Source organism: Alternaria alternata (assembly GCF_001642055.1).
Source record: "Alternaria alternata strain SRC1lrK2f unplaced genomic scaffold CC77scaffold_20, whole genome shotgun sequence".
Lineage (NCBI taxonomy): Eukaryota > Fungi > Ascomycota > Dothideomycetes > Pleosporales > Pleosporaceae > Alternaria > Alternaria alternata.
This window is the reverse complement of record NW_017306209.1, coordinates 368,628-383,643: the sequence shown is the minus strand read 5'-3', so window position 1 is coordinate 383,643 and position 15,016 is coordinate 368,628. Positions and strand designations below refer to the sequence as shown.

Genomic DNA, 15,016 nt, shown 5'->3' with positions numbered 1-15,016 from the left:
CAAGTATGCTCTATCACAACAATCTTCTGTCTTTCGATCATTCTTCTTGTACTATCAAAACGAGTGTCAAGCTATCTAAGGGTCAAGGGTTTGATCAGATCTACATGGCATGTATCACTCCGTCCGCATTCTGTACTGCATGTGCTTCACTCCATGGCCGTGAAGGTCGCATTTGCTGCACTTTGGATGGCTTCTCCAAACTTAGTGGCCCAGATATCTCCTTTTCGAACTCATACGAGATCCTGCCCTCTTGACTGAGAACTGAGTCTGCACGCCCCATCTCAATATCCTTGCCTACTGACGCTCGCCCATGCGCATTTTGCTCAAACAAAGTCGATGGTATACGCGGGTCGTACATGGTTGGGACGCGACTACGTGAAGGAGGTGGGACGACAGCGGCATATCCATGCCCCATGCCGAGTGCCGATGCCGTGGGTTCAAATGAGCAGCTCTCCTTCTCTCGAGCGCGACGGCATGCGTCAATCGTCGCCGTAATGAATGTGACCAAGAAGAGGAACCATCCTGCGCCGGCTGCGATAGTGTAACCTCGGCTGAGGTCAACCAGCATCGCGAACTTTGTGAGATCTGGGGAGGTAGCGGTGTCGAGGCGTGTTTTGCTGAAAGTCTCGAGACTCATGTTGAAGCTGAGAGACACGCCGAGGGCTGCGGCCATGGCACACATACAGAGACTTTCGATAGGAATGATGACCGATGAGGCTATGCGCATACGTTGGAGTATATTCGTTAAGACGATGATAATTCCGGCGAGTGAAGCAAAGGCGGCCTGAGTTGTTAGCACGGTCTGATAAACTGATGGTTGATTTACGCACACAGGCGATCGATATCCAGATCTTGATGGCGCCCGCTAGAACCGCAATGAAGTAATCCTTCCAAAGCTGCGCCTGCTGCGGTTCTGGCTGGACCATCTCGAGTATGCCAGTACCACGGCGATTGATATCGCGAATGATGAATTGTGCTAATTAAATTGTTTAGGAACATTCATTGATAAATTCAGTTGAGGATTTTGAATGCTTACACCAAGCACCTAATCCTAGCGACCCCAACGCTATGATGAGGGCCAGGACCCTCGATGACAGTAGGATGGATTTGCCATATCCCATTCTTGTACACGAAGCCAACGAAGCAAGTAGCGTGAAATGAGTGTATAGTATAAGCACAGTCCAGCTGGCAGCTGCTCACAGAGCGCTAGATGAAAGTAGGTGGTGTCTAAACGAGTGAGTGGTAGACGCGGATAGAAATCCCTTGCTCAGGAGCGGACGAAGCATAGCTATTGAGCAAACGTCATATCGTACACAGAATCGGAGTCTCAGGAGCCGAGTGCCTTGTTGTGATGCCTTGCGCAGCTGGAGGGGGGTGGAAACAACCTAGGTGGCTGGTTGTGCCTGAGCATGCAGGCACACCTGATTCAGAACCTTCGATATTGACGCGTCACAGCATATCCCACGCGGGACTCTGCTCACCGACGCGTACCGGGACATAAGGTAGAAGATTCTGCTGAGGCACTGGTCTCTATCTGTACCCTTGCCTCTAGCCTCGCAGCTCATTGTTCAAGCATTCGAGCCGTTGCGGCATGGTGATTGGCTAGCAACCCCGAGGATTCTCCACGGAATGTTGCGATCCGCTATACAAAAGATGCATCCTCGCGCATTGATGGTGCTGACGTCCCGATAATTAGGAACGGTTGGGGTTATGCTTGTCTCTCCACGTGTTGACGGTGTTGAGACAGAACCTGAGGCACCAAGGCGTCGCCGTTGTCAGGCTGAAACAGGCGTCAGACCCAGGAACTGAACCAAGGCTTTCCGGATCGTTCCGTCATCATATCGCTAGGCTGCTCTATAATAGGTGAAATTGACTTCGACGTTCTGTGAAGCTTTCAAGCACGACATCATGTCGGATACACTAAATCATTTCGGAGTTCGGGCAATTGATACCCGGAGCGGTCCCACGCGCCAGCCCCCGATAGCGCAGAGCAAAGGGGAGACGACTGAGTCGTGTACATACGTACTAGATGAAGGCATGGTACTCAGGCCATGCATCACGATGCTACGACCGCTACGGTAGTTTGTATCTGTCCTGCCCCCGAGTTGGAAAGTTCAGATGAAAGACGGGTCTCCGGGCACTTCACTGCCCTTTGCATCTAAATTTGCTTTGCGCCTCTGGAATACTTTCAGGATCGAAGCAGCATGCTCATCACGAATGGAAATGTTGTGCATTCAAGAAATGCAGAGCGGGGCGATGCGACGAAGAAATCGCCGCCGAAGCTAGCCTCTCGGCAACGATGCAGTCGGGTCGGCCATCCTCCATACAGCAGCCATCGACACTTGTATCCGCTCTCCCCTCTCCGCCAAGACGAAATGCGGAGAACGGTTGGAGAGAACGGTAACATTGCGGAGGACTCGTTACGAGGTCGTGATGGAAGCCCATTGTTTTCCCGAATGACGCAGGTCAATTGCGAAAGCATGTAAAATTTTCGAGAGTATTTAGCTTCGCGTGATTCTGAGAGCTGCAAACATCTTGTCGAAGACGAGGGATTTGCAAGATGAGGTACTCCAGTGCCGTCGCAGCGAGCTTTGCTCTATTGCCAAATCTAGTAGTCTCGCAAGGATACACCAATGAGTCCGAAGTACCGCTATACGGACTCAGCCCACCAGTATATCCCAGCCGTAAGTGTTTTGCTCATGTCGAGGAATCAACAAACTGACCGTACGTAGCTGTCGGTAATGGGACAACTTCGTCGGGTTGGGCGTCAGCGTATGCTCGTGCGAAAGACCTCGTGGCTCAATTAACACTGGAAGAGAAGTCGAATCTCACACATGGCGTCTCCGGGCCTTGTGTAGGCCAAACGGGCGCTGTTCCCCGTCTCCAGATTCCAGAGTTATGCTTTGCGGATGCTCCTGCAGGTGTGCGAGGACAGGAGTTCGTGTCATCATTTCCTGCTGGCATTCATCTTGGAGCAACCTTCGACAGGGACCTGATGCTCAGGTACGGTCATGCTCTTGGTAGAGAATATAGAGGCAAAGGGATTCATGTTGCTCTTGGCCCATTCATAGGCCCTATTGGAAGAGTCGTGCGCGGTGGCAGGAATTGGGAAGGTCTTGGTGCTGGTAAGTGTCCATATACGAACTGCATGTGACACGGATACTAAGTTCGTACGCCTACATCTAGACCCGTACCTTGCCGGTATTGGCGGTGCGCTTATTACCAGAGGTACACAAAAAGAGGGCGTGATTGCTACACCAAAGGTATGCGATTTCATTGTATTCATACGAATCAGAAGCTGACAGCACCAACAGCATTGGCTTGCGCAAGAGCAAGAGTATAGGCGGCGCCCCGGTGACGAGGGCGAGGCAGTCTCCTCAAATGTAGACGACCGTACACTACACGAGCTCTATGCGTGGCCGTTCATGGACGCCCTACGCGAAGGAGCAGGCTCGTTGATGTGTTCATACCAGCGTGTGAACAACTCATACGGATGTCAGAACAGCAAGCTTCTCAATGGCATCCTGAAGGAAGAGTTAGGATTTGAGGGCTTTGTCGTATGTACTATACCGACTGTTACCAAGACGTCACTAATAACCTATAGGTATCTGATTGGGACGCACAACATGCTGGTGTTGCTTCAGCGAATGCAGGCCTTGACGTAGTGATGCCAGTCGCTAAATTCTGGGGCGGAAATCTTACTGACGCTGTCAACAATGGATCCGTAACAACAGAGAGACTGGATGACATGAATACACGACTTCTTGCAGCGTGGTTCTATCTCAACCAGAACGAAGGGTTCCCAGAAAACGCTGTATATCCATACAACGTAGAACACGAGATTGTGGATGTACGCGAAGACCATGGGTCACTCATCAGAGAAATTGGAGCTGCCGGAACCGTGCTGGTCAAGAACTTCAACAACACTCTACCGCTTCGCAATCCTCGTTTTCTGAACATCTATGGCTATGACGCTGAAGTGAAAGCTCAGCCTTGGAACAACCCTTCCCGCTTCGGTGGCGGCTACGAAGAGAATTTCGGTTGGAATACACTCAACGGCACTCTGATCACAGCAGGTGGTTCGGGCTCCAGCACTCCGCCATACGTGATCAGTCCCTTCAAGGCTATCCAAGACCGTATCATTGCAGATCGCGGAACACTACGATGGGACTTCTTCGGTGTAAACCCAACTGTATACGCCAACGCCGATGCATGTCTCGTCTTCATCAACGCCTACGCATCAGAAAGCTTCGATCGCACTTCCCTCACAGACGAGTTTAGTGATCAGCTCGTCAACAACGTTGCTACCAACTGTTCAAACACGATCGTTGTGATTCACAATGCTGGTATCCGCACCGTAGACGCCTGGATCGACCATCCAAACATCACCGCTGTTCTCTTCGCCGGCGTCCCCGGCCAGGAGAGTGGCAACGCCATCGCCGATGTCTTGTATGGCGATGTGAACCCTTCTGGTCGCCTGCCATATACTGTCGCTCGGAAAGAGTCTGATTACGGCCACTTGCTGAACGGAACTGTCGATCTCTCCATCCCGGCTTTCTTGCAATCGAACTTTACCGAGGGTCTGTATATCGATTACCGCGCTTTCGATGCGCAGAACATCACACCACAGTATGAGTTCGGTTACGGCCTTTCGTACACGACATTTGGTTATTCAAACATGACAGTTGAACGCGTGGCGAACGCGAGTCTTTCTGCTTTCCCGTCATCGTCTGTGCCGATTGTACAAGGAGGTCATCCATGGCTATGGCAAGTGTTGTACCGCGCCACAGTCACTATTACCAACACTGGCAAGGTCGCTGGTCATGAGGTGGCGCAGCTGTACTTGGGAGTACCCAATGCGCCGCAAAGGCAGCTGAGAGGTTTCGAACGCGTAGGTTTATTGCAGCCTGGCGAAAGTCGAGAGGTTGAATTTGCATTGGACAGGCGCGATCTGAGTGTCTGGAATGTTACCGCGCAGTCATGGGAGCTTCAGCGAGGCAGGTATGCAGTTTGGGTGGGAGCAAGCAGTCGTGACATAAGGCAAGAGGGTGAGATTGTAGTAGAATAGGTTGGTAGAACGAGTTAACAGTATTCAACATCGTTTTATGTCATCCTCGAGGCTTTTGCGTTTGCGACATTTTGATTCGAGAGCCTCTTTTACATGTGGAGAATATGGATTTCAGGATTTGTGAGTGGCTAGTCGTCGGTTCGGGTTATCGCAATACCATGGCTGAAATGGATAGCAACCATGGTATTGCAATTGCGCGCACATCCGTCATCCTCGAAATTTCTTATAAAGTCTGTAAATTGTTGTTTCTGATTATGCACATGTTAGCATCTATACAAGCTGTCCAACGAGCTTGATGTAAACAAACTTACAAGGTAAATCTTACATTATACTCGAACTCCCTTTCACTCTTCCGAGAATTACATATTTCTAGTGCCTGAGCCGTAGCAGGCAAGAGTGCACAGACGTACATACTGTTCCGTGAGGATCAACAGCTTGCACTCGCTGCTGTTGGGCCCCCCTTTTCCAGGCACCCTCTTCTTGGCTTTATATCAATCCCAGCTTTATAGTAGTATTACTCTTCTTCAGGTCCAGTAAACTCAACCTGAAGGTCTACAATTCTCTCAACCCAATATATCAAATCTACCAATGGTCAAGAGCATTAACTACCCTTTATCAGTAAGTCTGTTCCAGTCTTCTCCTCTAGTATGGTTGCTGATGAATCCTAGGAGGATATCCAGAAAACCTACATAGATGTTGTACAAACGATCGAGGAAAAGTCCGCTTCCAAGGACCAGTTCGAGAACATATCCCTGCTTTTAGACTTCCAGGAGCTTGGGAAGATCGCGGAAGGTTACATCGAGTACGCCAACGAATACGGTTATGTGGAAGACTGGGTAGAAACTCGCTTCAACGATGACGATGTCTTCCAATGTCTAAGTCATGCATGCATAGGTTATATCGAGTATGAGCATCAGAAGACGTCGGCTGACGGCGAGTTCTTCAAGATGATGCGAGCTGGGTTGAAGTCAATAGCACATACCTACAACCCTCCCTCCGCCAAAGGAGAATTCTTCGACATGGTTAGAGCTGGTATGAGGACTATGAAGTACGCCTACAATCCTACGCCAATGGATCTGCTTTCCTACCCGCCCTTGCCAGACGCACTGCAAAGAGTATATCGCCATATGGGATACACACCATTCGAAGACATAATCTTTCTGGATATGGTAGCTTCATTCGAGAATGCTTACTTCTGGTGTGCTTGGGGTCATGTCTGGACCGAACGCTGGGATGACGAATGTTTCTGCGACCGTAGGCAGAACCAATACTGGTGGACACCCAATATACTCGACTACCGCGATGTCCCGACAGCCGTCACATATATGTACGAAACTACCAATGGCCTCGGTCGCGTTGAAGATGTTGTCTTTCGAGATCTGGTTGAGACGATTGAACAGTACATGGAGTATGCCAACGACTTCGATAACTGGAACGACCCAAAGATTGCCGCTTTCCGCGAATTCTCGGTAGTGGTGGACTGCGTCTCGTATGTTTGCCCAGACTACCAGTGGTTCCAGCGATTTCTCAGCCTGCCTGGGGAGCTCCGGGAGAATATCACGCACGTGTACCTCTTGCTCGAGAGTGATGCTGGTCGCCTGAGTAAGCACCAGCACTACGATCAGTTCAGTAACCCATGCTGCACATGGAAGTATCCCTGGGAGCTTATTGCTTGCGACAATCAAGAGGCGAAAGCATTCCCAGAGGCTAGTACAGGTCGATGTCCCATGGGTTGGTTGCCAAACCTTGCATTTGTAAGCCATCAAATGCACGAGGAAGTCCTCGTTATGATGCTGCGACGGACCGAGCAGTTCAATCTGAAGTATATGTTTCGCAACACGGATTTCAAAATTGCGACTTGGTTTAGCAAGTTCCTCAAGGCGATTCCGGGTAACGGAGGTGAAGAGGCGGTGAGACATCTCAACTTTCCACACATGCACTGGTTCAATCATGGACGCAATTCGCCAGCTCTGACCAACCCGAGCTTAGACTTGGCCATCGTTTGCAAAAAGCTGCGCAAACTCGACATGACCTTCCATGTCGACAAGGTAAGCATATGTAACGAATCCACAAGTTATGAGCGCAAATCGCTTCCCCTTCCTGAGGTTATTAATCGCTTCAAACTGGAGACAATTTTCGGCTGTAGTAGCCTAGAGGAAGTGTATATTGACGGTATATACGTCCGACCAACGCAAGGAGGCGTCGTGACAGATTTGGACGTGCTAGAGGACCTTGGCAAGTGGATGATGATGGGCTTCCTCGTTCGGCGAAACTTGGAGCACGGTATCCAAGTCGAATTGGCGCGCCGATGGGGTGCTTGGAGAGGACGTGCTGGTGGGGTCCTGGTTACCCTAAATAACACCGACATGGCACACGTCATGACGCGCATCGGGTTCAGAAACGCGTATACAAAGACTCTGGCTATGGCTGGGCCTGCTCCGATCATATAGATGAAGGCTGTAAGTACTTTAGACAGAGGTTTGTTGGTCCGAGTATACCAAGTCTCTGAACTCAGCTCGATAGATAAAGCTCGAGTAGAATAATCGCGTGTCGTCCTCTAGCGCAATTACCGCTGTCGCGTGGTGATCCTAGTATCTATTGAGCTTGTAAGATGGCTGTATGTGGTTCGTCGTCTATATGCTTCTCCGTCCTTCATGACCTGGGTACATTCTTGCGATTCCGGGTTGTTTGGTTGGATGGTGCCTCCGCAAGTGACTTACAGGATCACGCTGGAAGGTTAGCTGTCCGTAGAAGCTTCAGAAGGCGCGCGTTGTGGGGCATCGAGTCAACGCGTTATCCAATCAGCAGTGAGGTGAAGCAGCTGACAAAGGCGCTAGTGGCATGACCCCTGCGAATCTGGGGTAGCTTCGAGGCGGCCGTGCAAGCCGCAGTAAGAGTCTGGCGCTTGCTAACAAGTCCATATTGATTGTTGATACCCCTCTTCACTTCTTCTCGAGCCACAACTTTTGCCATCCGACTTTGTAATCAACAACAACAGCAGTTTATCAACATGTCTTGCCCCGTGATTGGAACCACCAATGATGTCCTCCCACCAAACCATCCTTCTATCGATCTCGCAAAGGATGGCCAGGTTGTACGTACTCGAAAGTACCTTCCTTGTGTTCGAACCAGACTGACATGACGATAGTGCCCTGTAGTAGGAGCCACAACCGACCACCACCACAACCTACACTCGCACCCTCCCGTCCCCACCCAAGGCAACGAGGCTACATCATGCCCCGCTCTCAAGAACACTGTCAAGGAGACCAAGGCCCAGGAGATGGATGATGCCCTCTGCCCTGTTGTAGGCACTGCTACCACTGTTCTTCCTCCCGACCACCCAGACATGCTTAAGGCGAGTGAGGGCGACGTATGCCCTGTCACCAAGGCAACAGTTGGACACCATAAGAACAAGGTGGTTACACACCCAAGCGTAGACGGAGCAGCAGACGGTGCTGTATGCCCAGTCACTGGCCAAAAGCAACTTGCATAAGGGTGATATTGATTGAAGGATGGGTGGCGTGCGTATATATACCCAAACGAATATAGTGGGTCAACAACCCGACATTGGATCGGATATGGGCCTCTATGCATGTCTTAACAGCTTTTCTCTTTGTAACAGCGTAACCATGTTACAGCAGTTATGCCTCGGAGATGCAGTGCAACATTGAAAATTTGGGGGTCATAATAGCATAGTTGGTATCTGCTATATGCTACGGACGTCTCCTTCTTTCATTTCTCGTCAACGGCATCATCATGTGTCTCCGTATTCTGTTTCTTGTACTCTATTTGATCCGTCTGTCCCGGACAGGCAACATCTGTTACTATCCCAATGGCGACACAAACACAGACGTTCCGTGCGACCCTGACGCGCCCATCACACCATGTTGCGAATCACGTTCTGCCTGCCTTACAAGTGGACTTTGCGCTTTAGAAACAAGTAGGAACTGTGAAGTCATGTCAAACTCCAACTCAAAATACCAACCATCTGTCGCATCCCTCTTGTGACTAGAGAGTAGCCAGATATGCGTACGCCCCTGATAACAGTGCTTTTACAAATCGACGGCTTAAGATATATGCCTATAATCTTATGTTGTAATCTAGAGGTTCATGAAGATGGAAGTAAGTAACTGGACGGGATGAAGAGAACATCAGAGGCTAATACGTGTGGGATTATAACGACCAGGTCCGCCTATTTTCGCAACCTAATTTTAGGATTGGATAATCGCTGCAGAATAAAGCTTTGCGAAGGGGAGTTAGTACTGAGACCAAAGGACGAGATGGCGCAAGATTTGCATGTCGAGCCACTCAACCGGCTAGACGGCTTGAGGAAGTTGAAAATTGGCTTATCTATGCCGAGCTACTTAGTAAATAAGGTCTCTCGGCTTGGAGAACTCAAATGTTCGTAAGAAATGGTCACAGAGGGCTAGGGGCGGCTCGGAAAGGCGGGGCTGTAAGACTGAGCCTTGAAATGATAGCCAGGGAATATTGGTGAATTGTACTACGGGAAAGGGCCAGATTCTTCTTTCCATAGCTGTAGACACACTGATTGTCTAAATATTAAGGAGAACGAGCTCGATACGGCAACGGTGAGCGCGACGGTTTCCTCCGAGATCGCCCTGTGTCATCGCCTTCAGAATCTGAACCTCTTCGCTCGCGCCTTCGATGTCGATCGCGCCTGTCTCTAGAATCCTCGCTTCGATCTCGAGTTCGTTCCGATCGATGGCGACGCTCTCTGTCTTCCGAGTTGTCCCGTGGCTTTGACTTGCGATGTCGACGGTCGTCATGCGGGCTTTTGTCGCGACTTCTACTCCTTCGCCGTGACCGCTTGTCACGCTCATCGTCTTCCCCTGCATCCTTGATCCGTCTCCTGTCCTTGTCATGGTCCCGATCTCTCGACCTGTCTCTCCGGCTATGCCTGTCCTTGCGCTTTGCCCTCTCCTTTTCTTTACGCTTTTGCTTCTTCAGCTTCTTGAGTGCATCGTCTACTTTCTCTTGCTGGCGCTTGATCATAGAGTCACGCATAGGGTCGTCTTCGTCCAGCTTCTCCAACAGACGCCCTAATTCGATCTCTTCCGGTAGCAGTGGTCGGTCGTCGTCCGAGTCGCTTTCGCTCTCTGTCTTTCTCCGCTTCCTTCTGCCACCATCAGACTCATGACCAGGGTCGAGGTCGAGCTCTCCCATAGTGTTGTCCCTCATGTCTTCGTCATCCTTGGGTTTGTATCGCGCATGATCTACCCTGATGATGCGATCCATGATACTCGCTCCACCTAGATTGTCCACGGCCAAGTCGCAACTCCTCTGGTCTTCGTACTTGATCCATGCGAAACCTCGTGACTTTCCTGTCTCCTTGTCGCGCGCCAGCTTAATCCATACTGGTTCGCCGTACTGGGAGAATATGGTGATGATGTCACCTTCTGAAAGTTCAAACGGTAGGCCGCCGATGTAGACAAAGGCCGTGTCCCGGTAGTCGGTATGCCATGAACCTTCGGGATTGATGCCTGCCTCGAGTTCGCGCTTATTGAGCTGCTGGATGGCGCGCACCGAGTTCATAGTGGGCGTAGTGTAGACGGAGCGGTGATGTGGGAGAGGTGAGGAAGGCGCGTTCGGAGGGTGGGTTTAGGGTAGGGTTGTAGTGCACTAGCGTTGAGTAGGCGGATCAGATGTGCATTGCGGGTGCTAGAAGAGGTTTCTCATGCGGCTGAAATGCTGAACATGGCGCTGAGCATGTATTGGAAACTTGTTTTGGTGTGCGCGGAGGTAGCAGGAAGGTCCGCTGGAACTTTTGAAGCTCGGGCTTGGCCAGCAGCAGCATCCCTGCAGAAAAGGTACCAGCGAACAATGCGGCCAAACAAGCACACCGCAACCCCACTAGACATTCACTCGGGTGCCGCACTAGCCTTTCCGCCTCCGTCGCATATCTTGTATACAGCATCCACACATCATCGCTTAGTCGACAAAGCCTCGTGTCACCGGCGACGAAGCTCCGCACCACCTCCGCAATGGCGAGCGCGCGTCGGACCTCCAACTTCCCCACACGCGTCCCCGGAAGCCACGACCGCCCGGGGAGCAGAGACACGGACAAGGAGGAGATATGGAAGCCTATGCTGGATAACATTTCGAGTGGGAAGCGACTGCCAGAAAAGAGTCTACTCGTGCTGGGTGAGGGCCACAATAGGCAGAATAGGGGACACAGCTAATGCTCAACCCCAGGCGGAACTCCAGAAACACAGCGAGAGTTCCTCGAGTCGGTGTCCACAGACTCTGCAAACAACCGAAGACCGCCAGACCGAGGCAGGAAGCCGCCAATTGCGAACCAATTCGCCCTGGGCTACACGTACCAGGATGTGCTGGATACGGATCACGAGGGTATGTAGCGTCGCTGGCTGTAGAATCATGGTTTGCTAACAAAGCCAGATACACTTGCTCGTCTTTCGCTCTACCTGCTTGCTAACCCCTCGCCCTCATTCACCCCCCTTATCAAGCCCTACCTCAACCCACGAACCCTCCCGCACATGCTTATCGTCATACTCCTAGACTGGAATCACCCATGGCTGTGGATACGGCAACTTCGCGACTGGATCAGAGTGCTGCGATCACTCATCGTCTCCCTCGACGATAACTCAAAGGTCGTCTTGGAAGAGAACATCCAAACACTGCAAGACAAGGGACGCAATTTGCCAGCTGAAGGCAGCAGCATGGAGAACGTAAAGATACCACTTGGGCCCGGAGAATGGGATGAGCCACTCGGCATACCGTTATGCGTAGTATGTCAAAATGCTGACAAGATCGAGACTCTTGAAAAGGAGAGGGGCTGGAAAGAGGAGGAGTTCGACTTCATACTACAGTACATGCGCACTATCCTTCTCAAGCACGGCTCAAGCTTGATTTACACCATGCCTACGGCACCGGGGTCGTTGCAAACACTTATCCACTCCACCCTGGGCATCAAGTCTCTGCTCAAACAAGAGCAGCTCAGGCACAACGTAACGGACCGTGACCGAGTATTGGTCCCACCCAACTGGGATTCATGGGCCAAGATTCGTATTCTACGAGAAGGGTTTGATGTTGAAGGCATCAGCGAGAAATGGAGTGTTGACATTGATATACCTCAGCACATGCGCCCAACCAACGGCCAGGTATCTACACCTATCGAAGGAGAAGCACAGCCCAACGGCGAAGACACACAGGTTGCGGAAGAAGAGGAGGAGGGCCCCTCAGCGACATCAATTTATGAGGAAACGATCCGCAACCCAGAGTCAGATTACGCACTTTCCAGCTTATCGAAACAAGCGGACGGGCTCGAGGTGTCTAGCAAGGATCCACAGGCCTTCCTTGCTGACCAAGTCAACGTCCTTGAACATCTACGGCGGGAAGATGAAAACGAAGCTGCCATCAAAGCTGCGCGCAAGGAACAAGACCCCTCGGCTTCTAGAGCGTGGACCGAAGATGCATCAGGAGTTGTCGAAGAGCATATCGGACCTGTACAGTTCAACATGGGTGGTATTCAAGTCAATGCCGATGAGATGGTGAAGAGACTACAGGTACGTGGAGAATTCATGCGTACTGTCCGAAGATTTGCTGACTTCAATCCAGGACCGGCAAGCCAACCGATTAGATGAGCCCGAGACACCACCCCCAAAGACACAGGATACCAACATCAACGACAACGAGAAGCTGAGGTCCTTCTTCTCAAGTTTGGTCAACAAGGCGCCTTCAAACAGTCCGAGAGGATCATAGAATAGATCTACTTTCAAATGAGCGCTTTCCAACTATTCTGCTACATGTACTACACACATGTTTATTCGACTTTCCGATAACAGAGGCTTTCTTACTGGTTCACGGTCGTCATTAGCATGGCTCTATACCCACAGTGTATTTCCGTACCCAATACAAGCTTTTCATTCAATGTCTTCGCTTTAAGACTATGCACTACACAGGTATTGTCACTGAGTTTGTCGCCGTCAGTTTCGTCATGCCGTGATAGTGAATGTTGTACAGCGTATGACACATTAGCTCGACAACTCGATGTCTTCATGGCTGAAGACACGCACGAGATACTTCAAACCTCGATTACATGCCTACATCTACTCGTTCCTCATCTTCATGTCTTCCTACTTTGTCTCTCTCTTCAGCATCCTACTTGCACCACTCTCACCATACAGCGAATACAACTTGACTAACGAACCGATTGCCTTGTCGAACTTAACCCCATCTTTGCTCATCAAATCCCCCATCATGACAGGGAGACGGATCCGCTGGGCTGATTACCGCCGCCCTGATCGCATTACAGAGAACAATCTAGCTCAAGTACCCGAGGGGCACTTCAACTGGGGACAGTGGAGGCATATGGCTAATCCACAAGGAATGCAAGGATATTGGAACGAGAGGAGAGGGCAATGGGGCTGGAGGAATGGGTATCAGTGGGGCGATGCCAGGAGAGACTGGCGGTATCGCTGAGTGGAGGTTATAAGTCATGGAGTAGGCAAGTAATCGCGATATGTGGATACTAGCATGCTGTAATGTTGAATGATAAGATTCAAAATCCCTTCTATTTCTCCAACAACCACTTTACACCATTCAACGTATCCTTGACAAACTTCTCGCTCTCCTCCAGCTCCGGATAGTTTGTCCAGAACATATGTCCATACCCAGCGTACAACTCAAATCTCGTCAGTATTCCATTCTCTCTCAGGATTCTATCGTAAAGCACCGCTTCGTCCCTCAACGGATCCAAGCCACCGACCTGGAAGAAGGCTTTTGCCACACCTTCATGCCCATCTGGGTGGTTGAATGGATCCCATAGAGGAGATTTAGGGTCAGGAGCATAAATCTCCTCAATCATACCCGGTGGAATACCTTTCAAAACTGGGTCGTTGGTACTTTGCGTCCGAGATAGGTAGAGTGGGACCAGGTTAGGCGGGACGTTTGTATCAGGGAGCAGTGCGGGGACGCATAGATACTGGCCGGTGATGGGTGGACTGAGCTTTTCGTCTCGAGCAAGGAGAGCGAGGACGGCGGCGATGTTACCTCCTGCTGATGCGCCGCCGACAAGGAGACCACGGGAGGGTGTTGCGTTAAGTGTGGCGCTGTTCTTCAGACTCCATAGTAGGGCGTCATAGCAGTCATGCACTCCAGTGGGAAACTTGTGCTCGGGTGCTAGACTAGAGTGAATGGGTAAGCATGTACTCTTCTTGTTGAAAAAGCAACGATAAGAGAAAGTAGAACAATCAAGAAGGGGCGTATATGTATCCTTACCGATACTCAACGTTCACACAAACAGCCCTCAGGTCTCTGGCAAACATCCTGCAATTCAGATCTTCGTCTGTCAAGTCACCCATACTCCAGCCTCCTTCATGGTACATCATGATGAGCGGACTACCATCTTCCGGCGGACCGGCAACGGATTGGTAGACTTTAACGCGGATGGATGCCCCATCTCGAGTAGGTACATCATGTAAACTTTCTTGGACAAGATCTGGGATGGGGCCGGGGATCGGGTAGAGATGGCGTAGGCGCAAGAGGTGGTCTGCACGAGACGCGCGGTGGGCGAAAAAGTCGTCGCCAGTGATGTCTACAGGGCGAGACTCGAAAGCCTGGGAATCTGATGAGATGACGAATAATGCTTGTTGTTTCTGTTTTGGAAGAAAGTCGTTGGAGACGGCGACAAACTATCTCAGGCAAGAAGTAGAACTAAACTACCTTTCTGTATACCTCGGATACCTCACCTGACTTGAGGACTTCATCGCGTGTAAGATGCGCCATGTTTGCTGCGGGATCCTATGAAGCTTGAACACAGCGAGATGGGAAGTGACAAATGCTCCGAAAGTATCGTGCTTGCTCTGTGAGGATGTTGACGGATGCACAACCCATAAGCTTACGTCATTCGAAAACAGCTCATTTCAGCTCACGGTACGGTATGAGGCACTCATTCATCACACCAACTGT

The 15,016-nt window shown here is 50.7% G+C and overlaps 8 protein-coding genes across 8 annotated transcripts; 5 read left to right on the top strand and 3 right to left on the bottom strand.

Annotated features, from left to right (window-relative positions):
* Nucleotides 1-100: 100 nt before the first annotated feature.
* CC77DRAFT_943129 (hypothetical protein) lies at nt 101-1,121 on the bottom strand (the record flags this gene model as incomplete). The annotated part of the gene is made up of 3 exons (XM_018534903.1): nt 101-784; nt 831-976; nt 1,037-1,121. 3 exons carry the CDS (start codon nt 1,119-1,121, stop codon nt 101-103), a joined length of 915 nt encoding a protein of 304 aa, XP_018382304.1.
* A 1,211-nt stretch (nt 1,122-2,332) lies between these two features.
* On the top strand, nt 2,333-5,080 carry CC77DRAFT_1097923 (beta-glucosidase-like protein). The gene is made up of 5 exons (XM_018529917.1): nt 2,333-2,684; nt 2,733-3,125; nt 3,187-3,263; nt 3,315-3,557; nt 3,605-5,080. Exons 1-5 carry the CDS (start codon nt 2,561-2,563, stop codon nt 5,066-5,068), a joined length of 2,301 nt encoding a protein of 766 aa, XP_018382303.1. The 5' UTR covers nt 2,333-2,560; the 3' UTR covers nt 5,069-5,080.
* A 576-nt stretch (nt 5,081-5,656) lies between these two features.
* On the top strand, nt 5,657-7,786 carry CC77DRAFT_1043100 (hypothetical protein; the record flags this gene model as incomplete). Its single annotated transcript, XM_018527301.1, has 3 exons — nt 5,657-5,686; nt 5,788-5,941; nt 6,044-7,786. The coding sequence occupies 3 exons, from the start codon at nt 5,657-5,659 to the stop codon at nt 7,516-7,518; spliced, it is 1,659 nt and encodes a 552-aa protein (XP_018382302.1). The 3' UTR covers nt 7,519-7,786.
* A 166-nt stretch (nt 7,787-7,952) lies between these two features.
* Nucleotides 7,953-8,947, top strand: CC77DRAFT_1023638 (hypothetical protein). Its single transcript, XM_018525707.1, has 2 exons — nt 7,953-8,162; nt 8,217-8,947. Exons 1-2 carry the CDS (start codon nt 8,079-8,081, stop codon nt 8,559-8,561), a joined length of 429 nt encoding a protein of 142 aa, XP_018382301.1. The 5' UTR covers nt 7,953-8,078; the 3' UTR covers nt 8,562-8,947.
* A 681-nt stretch (nt 8,948-9,628) lies between these two features.
* On the bottom strand, nt 9,629-10,837 carry CC77DRAFT_996390 (RNA-binding domain-containing protein; the record flags this gene model as incomplete). The annotated part of the gene is made up of 2 exons (XM_018536481.1): nt 9,904-10,837; nt 9,629-9,801 (listed from the first exon to the last, which is right to left on the bottom strand). Exons 1-2 carry the CDS (start codon nt 10,619-10,621, stop codon nt 9,629-9,631), a joined length of 891 nt encoding a protein of 296 aa, XP_018382300.1. The 5' UTR covers nt 10,622-10,837.
* Nucleotides 10,838-10,917: 80 nt separating this feature from the next.
* CC77DRAFT_1023637 (dynein) lies at nt 10,918-13,150 on the top strand. The gene is made up of 4 exons (XM_018525706.1): nt 10,918-11,230; nt 11,282-11,437; nt 11,486-12,612; nt 12,665-13,150. The coding sequence occupies exons 1-4, from the start codon at nt 11,071-11,073 to the stop codon at nt 12,806-12,808; spliced, it is 1,587 nt and encodes a 528-aa protein (XP_018382299.1). The 5' UTR covers nt 10,918-11,070; the 3' UTR covers nt 12,809-13,150.
* Nucleotides 13,097-13,528, top strand: CC77DRAFT_1064749 (hypothetical protein; the record flags this gene model as incomplete). The annotated part of the gene is made up of 1 exon (XM_018528758.1): nt 13,097-13,528. The coding sequence occupies one exon, from the start codon at nt 13,097-13,099 to the stop codon at nt 13,526-13,528; it is 432 nt and encodes a 143-aa protein (XP_018382298.1).
* On the bottom strand, nt 13,400-14,873 carry CC77DRAFT_1023636 (alpha/beta-hydrolase). The gene is made up of 3 exons (XM_018525705.1): nt 14,771-14,873; nt 14,327-14,664; nt 13,400-14,232 (listed from the first exon to the last, which is right to left on the bottom strand). The coding sequence occupies exons 1-3, from the start codon at nt 14,831-14,833 to the stop codon at nt 13,620-13,622; spliced, it is 1,014 nt and encodes a 337-aa protein (XP_018382297.1). The 5' UTR covers nt 14,834-14,873; the 3' UTR covers nt 13,400-13,619.
* Nucleotides 14,874-15,016: the final 143 nt, after the last annotated feature.